General features: G+C 35.3%; 1 protein-coding gene across 1 annotated transcript in view; it reads right to left on the bottom strand.

The window, feature by feature from the left end:
• FREM2 (FRAS1 related extracellular matrix protein 2) overlaps positions 1-18,291 on the bottom strand; it is a 201,395-nt gene that overhangs the window by 30,726 nt on the left and 152,378 nt on the right. Inside the window, exons 7-16 of the mRNA XM_027856928.1 lie at positions 15,297-15,446; positions 12,908-13,117; positions 11,860-12,057; positions 10,155-10,319; positions 9,881-10,063; positions 7,896-8,026; positions 6,186-6,344; positions 3,843-4,146; positions 2,635-2,766; positions 549-880 (exon numbers count right to left, since the gene is read on the bottom strand). Of these exons, the coding sequence (XP_027712729.1) occupies positions 549-880; positions 2,635-2,766; positions 3,843-4,146; positions 6,186-6,344; positions 7,896-8,026; positions 9,881-10,063; positions 10,155-10,319; positions 11,860-12,057; positions 12,908-13,117; positions 15,297-15,446 (1,964 nt within the window). The remainder of the gene's footprint in view (positions 1-548; positions 881-2,634; positions 2,767-3,842; positions 4,147-6,185; positions 6,345-7,895; positions 8,027-9,880; positions 10,064-10,154; positions 10,320-11,859; positions 12,058-12,907; positions 13,118-15,296; positions 15,447-18,291) is intronic.

Here is an 18,291-nt window from a genome sequence, read left to right as displayed (position 1 = left end):
ATCAGTCATTAGTGTTTATGTATTTCATCTCATTTTTGTTTTATTATGATGTGTCATCTCAGATATCTGGGCACATATATGTAAATAAAAAATACATGTGACAGAAATCAGGGCTGAAATTTCTAAGGACTTTTATAAAGAGAACAAAGCATGTTAGGAAAGGCTAAGTGTCTAATAACAATGACGTGTTATCTTTCATATACAAAGCTAATGTCATCAATTCACTGTCAATATGAAATGTATTTTATCTTTTTTTCCAAGTATTAGTAATAGATTTCCACTGAGTCATTGACAATAATCTATTTCTCTTGTGGCTAATGGCACACACACAAATATACACACACCTATATATGCATAGATATATGTATGTGTACACATATATGTTTTTATATGCCTATGTCTATAATCTATAGCTATACTAAGATGGGCAGTTTGGGTAAGAGATTTATTCTGTTTCCAGGACAGAAGGCAAAACTCCTCTACACAGAGATATAAAAAACCATGGCCTTGGTTATTAGGGACAAAAGACATATGTTACATGCTCTTACCTGCCCATCAGTCCCAATAGTGCCTCCACAGTCCGTAAGGAGCTCAGACATATCATAGTAGCTGACAAATTCCCATAAACAGGCTTCTAGATTCAGGTTGCGGTAGAATCGCAAGGTACCAGAACCCCTGATGGCTGCACTGTATTGGTAAGGATATGTCTCTCCAATCACTTCTGAGTTTCTGGTAGCATCAGTCAAGAAACCATGATGAGTCTTTACTTCAGTGTAATCCAGGAGGTTGGAGCATTTGTGGTTCCCAACTCTTGTGCCATCAGGGCTGAGGGTCAGCTCGAAGTTGGACAGCTCTCTAGTGGAGATCACGGGGAGCATGCCTACAAGTTATTATTATCACTGTTATTGGTCATGTCTAGTGGTCACTTCTAAAATTGTCTAGGGGACAGATCTTACAAAATGGGTTGTATAGCCTATATAATAATAATTTATATTTATATAGAACTTTAAGGAGTCTAGCATCATAGATTTCGAGATGGAAGGACCGTTTGAGATTATCTAGTCATAGGATCAAAGATTGAGAACTAGAAGTAACCTTAGAGCCCATCGATTCTAGCCCTCTCATTCAATAGATGAGGAGGTAGGAAATAACTGAAGTAGGTTTTGAGCCCAGGTTTCCTGACTCCTAATCCATGCCAATCTACTATGCCATATGGTCTCTCATTCTATAGATGAATAAACTGAAACTGAAGGAAGTAAAGTGACTTGGCTAAAGCCATACAGGCAGGAAGTAGTGGATCCAGAATTAGAACCCAGGTCCCTTGATTCCAAATTTAATACTACCCACTTCACCAAACTGTCTTAATATTTATTAAATGCTCCATGAGGGAGTCTTATTTTTATCCATATTTTGCAGATGAAACTAAGGCTAGGAGGGACAAAGGAACTTGTTCAAGGTCCTATAGCTACTTAGTGTCAGAACTATGACTCCTGGGTCTCTGGATTCCAAGTCTGGGGTTTTCTCTATGTCAAATTGCTTTCTGAGGTTCATCCCTGTGCCCTTTTTGTGTCCAGTTTATACTTCCTAATAGGTCCACAGATTTGTAGATTGAGAGCGAAAGCAAGGAATCATTCTGCTATTGGGCAAATAGAGGCAACAAGGAATCTTTTTACTTTTATCTTTTCTTCCTCTCCTCCCCCCCTCCCCCCCCTGCCTCGGCTGTGCCCAGCCCTTCCTCAGAGAGTTTTAAGTAATCTTATGGTAGGAGGCAACCAGTATTCACCCTAAGAGAGGCAGGCAGATTTTATCCTCTTTACCCTCATTATTCCTGACCCTCTCGGTTACATCATCTCTCTCTCTCTCTCTCTCTCTCCATGTAAACACACAAACACATTACACACTTACACACACACACACACATAACTTAGAGACAATGCACTGTATCATGAAATGAAACAATTTTTTTAAAATTAAAGCATGAATATTTATAACAATAGATAAATCAATTGATTAGACTCAAGATTTGGGAGGACCTTCTGTACTTAGCATAATGTATTCAAATTTCCTAACAAGCCTCAGTCACAGGTTCATTTCTAATCCATAAACATAAGAGAATAATAAAAGATAATTAGCAGAATTAATGAAATAATTTTAGACTGCTATTTCCATCTTTCATTCAGGCTTATAATTAAGAAAGCATCTTAATTATTATAAATGTTTAGAGACACACACAGAGCCCCATGACATGTTTAAAGGGAATGCTCAGATAGCTATATCAAATATTAAAGTGCTTTCTGAATGCTTAAAAGCATGGACATGTTGGCTGAATCTTTGGCAAGGTTACTGAGTACTGCAGAAGCAACCATATGTGTCCCCATTTCACAAAGATAGGAATTCAAGTATTTGTCTGTGGTTTCATTGAACAGTTTGCTGAATTTCAAAGATAGAGAGAAGAAAATGCTGTTGTAGAAAAAAAAAACAACAGCGAGGCAGAACAACAGTCTTGGGGTATGCTAGTTAATGGCCTTCAAAGGCCTGAGTTTGTAAATTATGTATTAGGTTATTTAGGATATTAAACAAAAAAATGCTAATTACCAAAACATTTTCTTTATTTGACTAGATTAGTTTACCTACCATCAATGTGTGGCATTGTGACAGTGAGTTTGATAAGATTTGTGTAGTCTGAGTCTTCAGAGCCCGTATAACGCAATTTGGCTGAGAAAGGTTCTGCGCCGACCACACCTGGCATCCGGGGCTGACAAAGACCTTTGTGAAAAGTACAAATAATGTTTTTGTGTGTGCAGTTGAGAGGAAGAATAACTTACTATGCAGCTTAATGTTTTTTAAATGATAGTTTCTCTTAATACCAGTTTAAGCAAAAACATGGAATGACAGGTGACATCATTACAGGGCACATCATTAGGAAATGAAAGAGAGAATCCAATAAATGGTTTTGGGGCAATCCTACCTACCTTATGTGCTCTACTAAAGGCACCACAGGGTGTTTTTTTGGGGGGGCAGGGGAGTGCTATTACTTTTGGACATTTGAGTTAATTTATTACTATGACTGAGGTCATGAAACCTTCTTAATGGCAACAGAAGCTGGGGAATTAGTAGGTAGAGGGCTCCCTCCACTGATAAGAGTCAGCATGTTCTCCATAACTTATATTCTTAGTATCCTCTATAATGTTGAGGGGTTAAGTGGTTTTTCCAAGCTAGTAATTGTCAGAGGTGGGATTTGAAACTAGGTCTTCCTGACTCCAAAGCAAACTACACCATGTTGTCTCTTTTAAGGAAAGAGGCATATTTGGCCTAAAAAAACATTATCGCTAAGTAACAGATACTGAACATATGAATGCAATACACTTCACTTTATGTAGTACATGTGTTCCTGAAAGTGTGCACATGAATGGGCTGGGCCATCTCCAGTTGTCCTGATGAATATCTGGCCACTGGACCCAGATGACTCTGGAGGAGAAAGTGAGGCTGGTGACCTTGCACAGCCCTCCCTCACTCAAATCAAAGGCAATTACATGTCATGTCATCATCTCCTTTATGTCATGGTCCTCTTTGAGAATAAAGGACAAATACAACAACAACAACACGAATTGAATTTGTGTAAATTAAACCATAATTAAATGTACTTGGGGATCATGACCTTCAGGATAGCAAAAGTTTTTCCTTGTTACAAAATGCAAGGTGTGCTCTTAGGGTGATGATGACTGTTTCTTGAGAGCAATGGTCTCTAGAAATGATCTCTAGAAATGAGAACATTCCAGTACTCTTCTGAGTATGCTGTGTACATTTGACTACAACTTTCAATGAATAAGGGCAGAAATTACCTTCCTCTCTGTTCACTGTGACAATTGGGCTCATCAGCTCCAGCCCTTCATTTCCATCGGTGTTCACAGCTCGAGCTGCACACTGTACCCTAGAACCAGCTTGAAAGTAAATGGAGTCCAAAGTGATCATCTTAGAGGAGGTAAAAAAAGTATCAAAATCTACTTCTTTCATGGAGCTGGTCACACCATCAGGGCCTGTGGGTGCACTGACAAGCCATCGGTATCTAGTCAACGTATCGTTGATACTCTCACTTGCGCATATAGAGCCTGTCTTCTCATAGTCAGAATATTTGGGGTTGCAAGCCTGTGGAAAACAGACATAACATTATTGTGACGATCATATATGATTACACGGAAATTGTTCTTCTCAAGTTCTTTTTCTATGCACTTGCCCAGTGATCTTCTCTACTCCCACAGTTTCCTTGATGATTTTTGTACAAAGGACTCTAGCACTGTCTTTTATCCTTAGCCCTAGTCCTACATTGCCAGACTTTTAATGAGCATCTTGAGTGGGAATGCTACACTATCATCTGGCAGTTCAATGTATCAAACTCATCATCTTCCTCCACATACCAATTTTTCTTCTTCACTTTCCTATTTTTTTCTTGATGGTACACATATTTCCTACTCACCCAGTCTTCAAGTTTTGGAGTTACCCTTGATTCTTCCTTTAGCTTACTTAATTTTCCCTGATCAGGGGTCAATTCTTCTTTTTTGATACATCTTTCCATTGCTATTACTTTAGTGGAGACACATAGTTCATACCCAGGATAATGTAATGGGCACCTAATTGATATTGCTGGGTTGTGTCCTCTTTTCATTCTATACTGTACACTATTGCCAGAATAGTATTTCCACAGCATTATTTTGAGTTTACTCTTTTCTGCTAAAAAACAAAACTTAAAAAAAAAACCACTCACTGTAAACCAAATTCAAATCTAAAGTCCTCCATAATGCAGCCCCAAGTTACTTTTGCAGATTTATAAATTCATTCAATAAATACCATGAACTCAGTTTTTTAGACCTTATTTCTGGTGCTGGAGAAAGATTCTATCCATGAATATGTGAGAATTTGAAGGAATTAGCTTGTATCAATCCCTTAACTGAGTTCTTTATCACAGTGGATGCAGAGTCAGGATCCAAAAGGATCTTGATAGGATAGAACACTGGGATGAATCTAATAAGATGAGATTTGGTAGAGATATATGTAAAGTCTTATATTTGGGCACAAAAAAACAATTTCACTTGTGTAATATGGGGAAGCAGGGAGAGATAGAAGTTATTCTGAAAAAAAGGACCTATGGTTATACTATCCTGTAAGCTCAATATGAGTCAGCAGTATAATATGGCAGTCAAAAAAGCTAATGCAATTGTGAGTTATGTTAGGAGGGGCATAACTTCCAGGAATAGGGAAGTGATAATCCCATTGTACCCTGACCTTGTCAGACCTCATCTGGAGTATTATATTCAGTTCTGGGCACAATGATTTAGGAAAGACAAAAATTGCAGAGTGTCCATATTTGAAACATGAAATAAACATAGGGCCTTACACATTACAGACACAATACAAATGCACTAGTTCTTCCATTTAATATTTTTTGCCATTTTCTATACATGATTTGTTCTTTGATACATCTATATTTTTGACTGGTTACCTTGGCTTAGAATTACTCCATTCCCCATCCCATCCTTCCCCACCCACTAATCCTGACAATTCTTCAAGACCATATTCAAAACCTATCTCTTCTGTGAAACATTCTAAAGATATATTAAATGGTACATATGTTTCCCGTGAATTCAATCCAATTCAATCCAAAGTAACCATCATTTGTTAAATGGCTACTATGTGTAGAATAATTTATTAATCATTGGAAAGATATGAAAAATGTTTTACAGTGTGGTCCACCAATGCCTATTGTTTTTAATCTCTTATATTGTCCTTATTACATAGGTAGATAATTGTACTTATCTACATATTTAAAAAAATTTAAAAAAATTTCTTAGGAGTTGGCAATGTTCTTGAAGATAATGATCTTATCTTAATTCATATTCCTATTCCCAAAGCACTTAAGAAATATGTATTCATAGTCAGCATTCAACAAATGAATGAAGGAATGGATGAATAAATGAGTGAATAAAAATAAGTCATTTGTTACATATCATTAAAATTTTCCTTTGGGAATTTCAAGAGAATCATACCCAGATAAACATAAATTTATTCTACTTTCTCACTTTCCTTTCTTCACTGTAGCATATTATACTTCAATCTTAGTTTAACATTGTGTTGTTATGACTTCTTAAAATCATTTATTTTCAAATTGTATTCCACAGTTTTCTACTCACAGTAATACAAGCCACAGGGTAGCCAGGCACTGGGCCAGGGCTGTCTTTAATTCTGAAAATGTCATCATATATCAACAGGGATACAACTTGAGGTACAGAAGGGAAAGTGACATCGGCCATGCTGTTCATTTCTTCTATGTACACAATGGCTTTGGTCACCTAGAAAAAAAAAGAAATCTCATTGAATAACATTTTTACCCTAAACACACTAATCAAAGACTTTTGATGTAATTAGGATTTCTTTCTCAAATCATAGATGAAAGTGATTATCTGTCTCTACTTCTTGAATTTAAAAACTAACGTAAAGTAAAAAACATAAGTTTGTTTTTTTTAAGAGAAACATTACAAAATGGAAGAGACTCACTACAAAATTTAGTGGGAAAAAAACTACCTTTCTGTTTTGAATTCACATTCACAATAGATATATAGCCTAAGAGTGAGAATAGTGATTTTTACCAAATTATCTGCCCTTTAGTTACTAGATTAGTGGATCAGAGAAATGTCATAGACAGTGTATCTGGATTTCATTATGGTATTTGATAAAGGTCTCATGATAATTTTAAAGATAGGATAGGAAGCTAATGCAGTCTCAGGCTACACTAATAAAAGTATAAAGGCCAGCCACAGTATAGTGGGTAGAGATCTAGCCTTCAAGACAAGAAGATCTACATTCAAGGTCCAACTCTCAGACATGCAGGCTGTGTGGCCTTGGACAAATCACTTAATTTCTCAGTGTTCTAGGTAACTCTTCAAGGTTCTAAGTTAACAATAAGAATAGCTAGCATTTATATAGAGCTTTAAGGTTTGCAAACAATTTCATGTAAATATTATCTCATTTTATCCTCATGCCAATCCTGTGAATTAGTGCTATTATTAATTCCTGAGGCAGATAGAGGTTAAATGACTTGCCCAAGGTCACACAGTAACTAGTGGCAGAGAAGATGCCAACTTACATTAGTTAAAGAGAATTTCCTCATCTGGGATTTCCCTATATCAGGGAAGACACAGATCTCTAGCCTTACAAAGAAATGAAGGAAAGAAACAAGCTTAATAGATATTAAGCTTCTACTAAATACAAGGCACTATAATAAGCATCTTAGAAATATTATCTCATTTAATTGTAATAAGGACCCTGGGAGGTAGGTGCTATTGTTATCCCCATTTTAAAGATGAAGAAATTTAGACTGAGAGATATGTGAGTAAAGAATATGTCTTATTGATTCAAAATCATCATATATGTTCAGGAAGGAAACTTCAGTATTTTATGAGAGCTGTGATTTTGTCTATGTAGATATATCCCTTGAACTAATGCAGAATGCAGTCTCTCCATATCTTAGTAGATACTCTGATGCATTGTGTGGCTAACAGCATTTATCTCCTGGTGGCCATATTTCTTGTAAGATGATTTTCTGAAGTTAGCCAGTATATTCTGCAAGGACAGATGCAATCTGTTTCCAGGTCCATATTTGAAACCTTTCTGGTTTGAGAGGAGGTAACAGAGCCTGTACTCTGAAGGCACAGGCTCCAAATAAGAGGTAACATAGCATGGTGGATAGGGCACCGGCTTTGGGGTCAGGAAGAATGGGGCTCAAATCCTAACGCAAACATCTACCAGTTATATAGGAGTTTTGTAGCAGATTGAGGAATAAGCCTATGTTACACGGTGATCATTGAAGTACATGCACTCACTTGCACAATAATATTACTCACCTGGGTCTCTGCTACCATGTTTTCATCGGGCTTCAGGTGAACAGTGAAGGCCTCCCTCATCTCTCTGACTCCATCAAAGAGCACTTCAATCTCAACAATGTGCTGGGTTTCACCCTCCTTAAATTCAATTTCTACAAATGCAAAAAAGAGAGATTTAAATCTGGAGTCTATGGGGTCTTATAGTCTTATAGAGTCTATAATAATATATCATTAATCATTTTTGTGGTTTGTAAACTGGATTTTCTATTCTCATTGCTCATTTCCTATATGGCTGCCACTAGTCAATATCATAACCTAGGAGCATAGGATGATAAATCATTATCTAGATTTAGAGCTGGAAGGGACCTTTGAGGCTTTCTAGTCCAGACTCTTCACTTTGTATAGGAAGCCAAGCATGGTGAAGTAAACTCTCCAAAATCACACAGATACTGTGTCATAGCTAGAATTTGAACCAAAAACCTCAGATTCTAAATCAAGCTTTTGTTCTACTCTAGAATACTAAGTACAAGTTAACGACTAGGTATAGCTTAAATTGATTGAATCAATTGAACTTATTTTTGTCACTAGTTCAGAGGGTGTTTCTCCTCTGGGGAACAAAAAAAAATTCTTTAAATGGATTTTTCGTTTTTGTTTACAAATTCAACTCATACATTAGTTTGATTGCATTTTGTCTCTTGGAAAAAATCTAGTGGTTAGACATAGCAGGTCATGTTGGAAAGAAGACAGGATTTGGAATCAAAAGACCTTGGTTTAGAGCCTCATTTTGCTGCTTACTAGTTGCATGACCTTGGGTTTAGTTGCCTCATCTGTGAAATCAGGGTATTGGATTGATGGTTTATATGGTACCTTTTAGCTCTACAGCCTATGATCCTGATTGTACTTAAAATATTTTTCCTTATTGCTTTTGTTTTTCTTCTAGAGATAGGAATGTAGTTGAATTTTTGCTCAGACTTATTACTGGACATATCCTGGTCGTCATGGCATGACATGTTGATAAAAATAGAGTACTGATTAAAAATAGATGACTTCATTTAGTATTTATTTGCCTTTTAAAAAAGTAGGCCAATTATCAGGATAAAATGAGTAATCACTTTAGGTAGATGATTTAATACATATATTTTTCTGTCAAACCAATTTTTTTTTTTGCTATTGAAAAATGGTGCTTTTGAGTGTACAAATAATTGTCCAAATTATGTTTTTTTCTACTGACTTATGAAATGGAAACTTTTTCATTAAATATTTAGTCAATGCATCTTAATATTATGTTCTTTCTGGATACAACAATGTTAAGTTTAAGGGTTCCCCCCCTTTATTTTGTTTGCAAATCTATCATTACATGTATTTCTCATATTCTTTTACATTTTTGAAATAATTTAATCTTTTGTTCTTACATACCTCACCCTTTCTCCTCTCCCTCTCCCAGAGAACTATCCCTTATAACAAAGAATAAGAAAGAGGACAAAAAATCATTCAGCAAAATTAACCAACACAGTGAAAAAGTCTGTCATTATATGCAATGTTCCATACCTATGGTCCCCCATCTCTGTGAAAAAGCAAACTGAGGGGGCTTTTCAACCTTTTCTTTGGGATCAAACCTCATCATAACTTCCCAAAATTCAGTTTTGATTGTTCTGTTGTCGTTGTGGTTGATTTGATGTTTGTCCGATTTACATGGTTGCAGTCTTTGTATATGTTGTTTTCATGGTTTTCTTACTTCATATTGGAGCACTTCATTTAAGTCTTTCCATGTTTCTCTCTATTTATCACATTCATTGTTTCATCCAGCATACTAATATTCAATTATATTAACATACAACAATTTGTTGAGTCAGTCCCCAATTGACGTGCATCCACTGCAACAATGTAAATATCTACATATCTATGTGAATAGCTCTTTTCTTTTTTCTTTTTTCTTTTCCAAATGCATTGACCAGCACAGTAATCAATAAACCACTACATCAACTTAAAGTATGGCTTCTTCTTACCTTCTGACACAGGGTGATAGTCTTCTCCTGAGACGGCAGAGCCATCCTTTGTGTGCACTCTCACAATGGAAACCTTTGAAGTGTCTCCTTGACGAAGCACAGGGATTTTCACGATGACTGACTGACTTGGTCCTTTTGGTTCACGGACACTAAATTTGGTTTCTCCGAGCTTAATAATTGTCCCTGAAATTTTGAAAAATAAAGTCAAAGTGATTATATTGGTCATAATCTCCATGCTTAGTTCATGTTGGAATGGAGAAAAATATCTTCTTACGGTCAGCATCATCTCGAATCTTTATCAAAGTTTCATATTGTTCCCCAACTGAAGCTCCGAAAGGGGATTCACTTTGTGGAGTACCAAGAACTAGACGGAGTTCCTCTTCTTCTTCATAGATTACATCATCCATCAGTACAAGGATGCAGGGCTTCTCAGTCTCACCTGAGATGAGAATGCAAGAAGCTAATATCATTACATACAATCTAATCATGAAGTACATTTACATAGTGAAAAAATGCACAGTGGAAGTGGGTGCAATTTCTTATAAGACCATGAAAAATATCCATAGACATAGTTGTATGGCATATATTTAAAAAACTGTATACATTTTCCATATTTCATAGGAATTTTCCATTTATGTTCAAGTATCTTTAATCCAATAGGCAATGTTCTACACTGACATATAACGGTTAGTCAGGATTGATTTCTTATTTTAATTTTTTTATTTATGGCCCAAATTTTTGCTTTTTGAAAGCAGAACTTTAAAGTGCAGTTATGCCCTTCAACTTGCAGAATTTTGAAGTCACTCAAGACCTTACTGATTTTTAGAGGTTTGCCAAAATGCTCAATTGTAAACTATAGTAGATGCTAATTACAAATTTGAAGGAATTGAAAATATGATTGGGAGTTATTTAATTAAATAAATAAAATATATTTTCAAAAAGAAAACTTTAAATGTTAGACTAAAGTGTGCATTTTATAAGCAATAGTTTAGGTGCTCCAAAAAGTGATTGTCAAACATCGGACTCCGGAAGATTATTTTAACACTGATATGTAAGGTCAATTGGAAAAAAGAGAGAAATGGGAGTCAGGCCAATTAAGCAGCTATTGCATTAATTGTCCAGACCAGAGATGATGCAGGCCTGAACTAGGATTAAGGTAATGGCAATTGAAAGAAGGGGAAGTGGCAATGGCAACGGAGAGGAAGGGTGAGCTTGTCTACAACTATTCTGCTGGCTGTAACACCATCCTCTTGGCATCCTGGAGGAAAGAGCTTCATATTATTCACTGCAAAACTGGTTTACTGTAACTGCTATCATTTTCCAATGCAGACAAAAGCTGAGGGAGGTTTTTCTTCTCTCTAACAAGGCAGTGCAAACGTAATCTCCTCCTTATCCTTGAAGAGAACTGAGGGACCATTCATTTAATACTTATCTTTAGTCTTTTAAATTCACGTCCTCATAAACATGTAAACTATTATTTAGGAATAAGATATCCAATAGTACATTAACCAAAGAAAGGAAAAAAAAAACAAATCGAAGGAATTGAAGGTCATTTCATATCTATTGCCATAGATAAGGGACTGAGAAAAAAATTTTAATTAAAAAATTTTTAAAATGTGTTTCCTTTTTAGAAATAATAATTTTTATTAATCAACTTTAAGCACAATCAATAGTACTTAGATCATGAACATAGAAAAAAAATTTCATGAAAATGAAAACCTGCTAAGTAAGAGTATACAATTAGTGATTACTCCTCGTCACTTTAATATATTTTTAAAAATAGATTTTCATTGTTACCTTTTGTTTTTACATAATCTAGATATCCCCCTGTGTCCCTCCTTTTCTCCTAGAAAGCTCTCCCATATGTTAAAAGAGAAAGTGGAATTAGAGGGAAAAATCAGTAAAATCATTCAATATATCCATTAAAAAAAAACCTGACATTATATGTTCTACAACCCAAAATCTGAGTCCTAATTTACCAGGAAGGAATGTGATAATGGAACTGTCTGTGTTTGGGCGTTCTTCAAAGTCCATCATTACTTGTGCAGATCCTTGCCGAGTGTAGCATCTCACTGAAGACCTGTGCTGGATATCTCCATTCCTATAAATCATGGCAACAATCTGGCCATCATTTTCATTACCACTGTATACACGTTCTTTAAATTGCATCTTAGGTACTAGGAGAAAAACAAAAATCAGAATGTTTTGAAAAGTAAGTTTTGGATGAAATTACTCAAAATACATTTAATTTTAACCTATTTCATCATCCTTTTTACTTGGAGACATGTAAAAGGTGAATAAAGTAAACTTTTAAAAAGTTAATGGTATCAAAAGAGATAATTAATTCTTTCCAAAGAATTCTGGTCACAACAGGTTTGAGGTAGGTTATGGTCAAAGACATGCTGGTAAATGTTTAACATCTGGCTATCTAGATTAAAAAAATAATGCTCAGTATGTTTTAAAATGTAATCTCATTATTAACATTTTCCAATAATTTTTAAAAGTCTAGACAAGCAACAAATGAATAAATCAAGCCCTGATTTGTAGTATTTACTGATTCCTGAGGTTTAAGTGCTTACACAGAAAATTTAACAATTCACCCATGAGTGGCCACTGCACACTCCTGGAGAGTGATCACATTAAGCAAAACTGATAAAAATTGTGTATTATTTCACATGGCACTTGGATTGTTTCAACTGAAAGGAAGAAAAAAAAGTACCATGAGAATTCAAGGTAATAAAAGCATAATATCTTTCACATAAAGTCTTGTAGCATGATAAATGTTGAACTTAATTTTTTTTAAATTGCCAGAATAATAGAGATCATAACAACTAGTATCCAATCCCATTATAATTACTCATTTGAGACAAAGATTGAAAATATCTTTAGAGATTGCAAAATTCTATGAGATTTATCTATGGAAAAGATGAACTCTATTCAAATGTTAATTTAGAAACAGTCAGGTACCTTATGGTACTTTTAAAAATTGATGAAAACATGAATAACATGAACATAATAGCTACTTACAATCAGAGGCTGAATCATTAATAAAAATTGTGGCTTTGTTGGGTTCTCCAAGGGCAGCATTCATGGGCATACGTAATACTAATTCAAATTTCTCAACTCCCTCTAATATTGGTTGTCCTCGATCATCCAGAATAATGACCCGGAGAGTTTGCATGTTAACTCCAGGTGGGAAATCTAAATTACGACTGATGCCCACATAGTCAGTTCCAGCTAAAGCAGAAATAAAGGATTAACTGATTAAAGAGTGACAAAAGAAACTACCATCCTTCCAGTCACCCAGGTTTACAGCTTTGGAGTCTTCTTAACTCTTTTTCTCCCTCACCTTTCACATCCAATTGGTTGCTAAATCTTGTCAATTCCACCCTCTCCCAGCCCCCATATTTCTTGTATCTATCTCTTTTTTCCCCATCCATTTCTTTTTCCCCATTTCCCCAATTAATACCCTAGGTCAGGCTCTCATCACCTCTCACTTGGTCTACAGTCAGGTACTAATGTATTGAAATAACCTTCTAATGGCTCTTCCAGAATTCAGTCTTTTCCCATTGCATTTCCTCTTCTACAAAACTTGTCAATTGATATTCCTAAAGTAGAGATTTGACCATATTACATCGCTGCTTAAGAAGCTACAGTGGCTCATTGAAAAGTCCAATACAATTAAGATGGATAAACATCTAGAACATAAAGAAATCTTGAGAGACCTTTATGAAATAATCCAAGGTCTTTGGACAAGAACTATTTGGTTTCTGATTTTGTGTTGTTTGCATGTACCACAGTGCCTGACACAAAGTTGGGGTAGAGATAGGGACTGATCCCATGAATTCATTGGTATAAGGAAATTTTAGGGAAGGAAACTTTCTCAACCAAAGCAAAATAGCACCTTATCTTCAACTTTTTGTCTTAGAGGGTTTCCTAGAGCATTATGAGGTTGAAGTGCCTCACCCAGGGTTACATAGCCCTTATAATAAGAGTGGTACAAAGTAAGAACATAATAGGTTTCTATTGAAGTGAATGGAATTAGGTTGAATTAAAGCCTTACTTCCTGCCCCCACACAAAAGCCAGACCAGAACACTATTCTTATGAAAAGAAAAGATAACTGGAGTTAATGGAGAACAAAGAAGGCTGAGGGGGACTGAAGAGTGAATAACACATTATCATGGACATTTTATATGTTGAAACTAATTTAATCAATTTTAAATAGCTACAAAGTAATTGGTTTCATGAATGTTTAATATTACATTTCTAATAAAGCATCAACGAACAACAAAAAAGTCACATCACATCCTCTTCCCCAAGCCAAGAATACACCCTTCCTTATTCTTCTTGACAAACAGCTTGAAAGGGGCTTTTTGTTGTCCTTTGCAGTTTTTCCAACCTTTAGCTCACTCTAGACTTTAGCCTTTCTGAAAATTTTCTCATAGGACTGTGCCACTCTTTTTATATCCATCACTTCCATCTTTTGTAAATGTTCTTTTTGAATGTGAACTCATCAGGGAGCTTTCTGCAGAGCCACATTGAGTCATTTCAATACCCTGCTCTCAGGATCATTCATGATAGCTTTGCCAGGATTCCATTTTGGAGAGCCCCTCTTGATCTTTCACAGACTTAAGCCCTGTGATTATGCTTATCTATTCACTGAACTTGCAAAAATCTGGCTTCCTTAATTAGTCATAATATGTAATTGAAACAATAAAGAAATTTAGGTACACTCATTATATGGAATGTGATACAAAAGGTTAAAAACAGAATAAACAGATTTTTTTGTTTTTCTATTTAAAAAAAAGAATCAAGTAACACATACACAGCTTAATTAAGTTGTTTTGTACATATCTGACTCTTGGATGAAAAAGATTTTTGAGTTACTAGCTTGTAACCTAGCCTAAGGCTCATGTAATGTATTATGACTCCTTATAATTCCAAAAGGTCTCATGTTTACTTAAAAGTGACAAAATGTGTTTTTAAGCAAATCAGCTGTAATATTTTGTTACCTTAATTATTCAAATGTATAGAGCACTTAAAGTTCTACAAGTCTCTTTCTTCACACTGCTACTCAGTGATACAGATAATACTCATCTTCACAATATCTAGAAAATATATTTAATAAAGAGCAAAAGGGAATTTATTTGTTGAATTGAATTCATTTGTGTGGATCATGGAATCACTAATTTAGAACTAGATGACCTCAGAGTTCATTTAGTCCATCCATGCCTTCATTTTATAGATGAGGAAACTGAAGTCTAGACAGATTATGACTTGATCAAAGTCACACAAATAGTAACTGGCAAAGTTAGGATTAGTTTTTAAATTAAATGTAATAATACCATATTGAAAGCCCCAGATTTATCAAAATCCTTAAGAAATAAATGAGTACTGATATAACAGGTATCTCACCATCAGCAGATGGAGGCTCACTTTTCCGAGATCTCACCATGACACTAGAAACCCTTGAGAGATCAGTACCAGTTCTCCAGATGCGTACTTCAACAAATCCAGCACTCTCATCAACAGAGTACTCAACAGCACCAAAGTAGAAAGTTGGCTCTGATGAGAAAGAAATGAAATCCAATCATATTATTTTTATTTTCTCTTCAAATCCTCAGCTTTATAGAGATAGTGAAAATTAACTTGAATTATGATCCCCAGGTACATCCAGCATTAATCAGCCTTAGATCACATTTTTCTTCCCCTTTTACTAGAGTAGAATCCCATTGGAAGAGGATTTACCACATAGATTTGTATGAACTGTTAGTTGTCTTTCATATTTCCCAAATGGTAACAATTTCTAAAAACCTCATAAAAGATAGGTAGCCTAAAGTATGGGCATTATTATTTTCCCCAAACCCCAAAGTTAAAAGATAATTTCATTGATTTACCTACAGATGATAGTTTTTGTCAGAGTTATACCCAAAATGATATTGTTACATGATGCTGAATATCTGTGTTTGACCAGTTTATTTCCTCTGTGATAGGACTTCATTTTGGATGGCAGACCCAGTTCTTTAACTCATGACTTACCTAAGTTTAATCATATTGTCCTGAAACCTGACTCTGTATAATTCTTGATCCTGAGGATTTTCTATTAACCCTGATCCTAAGAATGAATCAGTTGCAAGATTAACATATAGTCAGATGGGTCATTATGTCTAGGAATCTGGTTCAAGAATCTATCTGGGGCTGTGGGGTGCTTTGTTTCCTCTGTATGAAATCTGGGATCACAGATAGGAATGACTGTCTCACTGGAGCTCCTTAGGGCCGCTCAGAATTGGGGAGAACAGAATTCATATCTATTTTTCCCAGTAGTGGTGATAGATTTGTACTGACCTAGCTATGCCTCTTTTTTTCTCAACTTTGTGACTAATCACACACATTTATGGCACACATAACTGGAGGCATAAGTTGGCATCCATGAAAAGTCATTTCACTACATGATTTATAGTGAAAAGATGATTTGGGGAGATGTAATATGATATTCTTGCTGCTTCAGGCTCACCTTCTAGCCAGCTGACTAAGGGGTTGACTACTCATATGGTGTGAATTGAAAATTTGAGTGACTTGTTGTACTCTGCTGCTCTTTATCAATTGTGATTTACACTAAAGCCAGAGTGGCCCCAGGCCAAAAGAGGCATGGAGCTTGAGCCTTTGCTCCTTAAAACATAAAGCCATTGTGAGCCTGATTTTCATGCTTCAGAGGATATGATTTTAATTTAAGCTCATTCCGTAACACCAATAGTTCATGAGGAGAAAGACACACACACACACACACACACACACACACACACACACACTCCTTTCTATGCACTGCTTCATAGACAGTTTCATTTCTTCACTTATTTTATTTATTTAGACCAAATAAATAACTCTGAAGAGAAGAAAGCTAATTTGTTTTGTTCATATTTTGTGTAGCACAACTAGCAAATAGTCTTTCTTGAGAATTCTTTCAATATATGAAACCAAACTTGGGGATTTTGTTTGCATATTTTGGTCTAATGGGTGATAAATCTGCTGGAAACATATTTCCCTATTTCTGGACCTTTCAACCTGAGCTGTTCCTGCACTTCTGGATGCCAGGGCATGTGAGTGTGTGTGTACAGATGAAGGTGTTATCTTATTAACCTTAGTCAAGTTAGACTTTAAATGCAAGCCAATAAATTCCTGGCATTTCTTACTTCAATGCAAGCAGACAAAGGTGAAGATAAAGAGACTGGAGAGGGTAACTAACACAGAGAGTTCTTATTTTGACCAACTCTATGACCACAGCATATCTGAGCTTTTTTGAAAGGCTCACAAAATCATTTTTGTGAGGAAAAATGTTGAGTTTGACCCAGTGTGTTCAATAAAAGAACACACTAATCTTTTTTTCCCCCTCACAGTCCTTGCAAACTACATTATTGTATAAATTAGATTTTTGGGTTAAGGGACCAACTAGTTTAGCTCAATAAGGGAAGACATCCTACTTATTAATGCTATATCAACCTTCATCAGCTCCCCCAAATCCAATCCTGGCCCCACTACCTTGTATTCCATTATATTAATGGGAAAGTGAATGGAATAAAATAAATGAAGAAAACTCTTAAGATTTAAATTCTCAATTTCCATTTTTGGGCCTCTGCTCATTCAGTCAAGTGTGAACCAAAACCTTTTCATTTTATAGTTCTATATTTTTATGTTTAAAATTATATTTAAATTATGCTTAAAATGAGTCTTATTCAGTCTTTTTTATTTTCCCTAAATCCTCAGATAAGAGGGAAAATCCTTAAATTGGAATATCTTAAGGGGAAAATAATTTTCTATCACAATCATTTGAAACTCACCCAGAAGACATCAGGTTATATTACAATCTACTAGGATCATAGAATTAAAACAAACAAACAAACAAACAACCTAACACCAATTTGATTATGATGTAGAAATACATCTGGGTTTTACTAAGTCAAAGAACACGTATTATTAATACTGGTCTTTTTTCCATAATTGTTGGTGACTGTTAATTTTTAAATACAGAATCCTTTATGGGTAATTCCAACATGATACTAGGTTGAAAGTCAAGTAAATAAACATTTATCAAGAACCTACTATGTGTCAGGTACTGTGCTAAGTGCTAGAGATACTGTGTTCCAAACTAAATTATCATCTTTAATTTCAGCTAATTTTTGCTTTTCCAGGAGCATAATTCATATTTTTATTCACTTGTTCATTTGAAAAATGAAAAACAAGTCAGCAGACTAGGCTTATAGATTAAGGGAATACAAGAGACGTAGTATATTTGGATTTCACCAAAGCATTTTATAGTTACCTTGTAAATATAATGGAAAGATATGAATTGGATCATAGTTTAGTTAGATGGGTTTGGTAGTCATCCATGGGTTAATAACAATTTAGAAAGAAC

Source organism: Vombatus ursinus, unplaced genomic scaffold, assembly GCF_900497805.2.
Source record: "Vombatus ursinus unplaced genomic scaffold, bare-nosed wombat genome assembly UNPS02011700.1, whole genome shotgun sequence".
NCBI classification, from domain to species: Eukaryota; Metazoa; Chordata; class Mammalia; order Diprotodontia; family Vombatidae; genus Vombatus; species Vombatus ursinus.
This window is presented reverse-complemented; position numbering and strand designations above follow the sequence as displayed.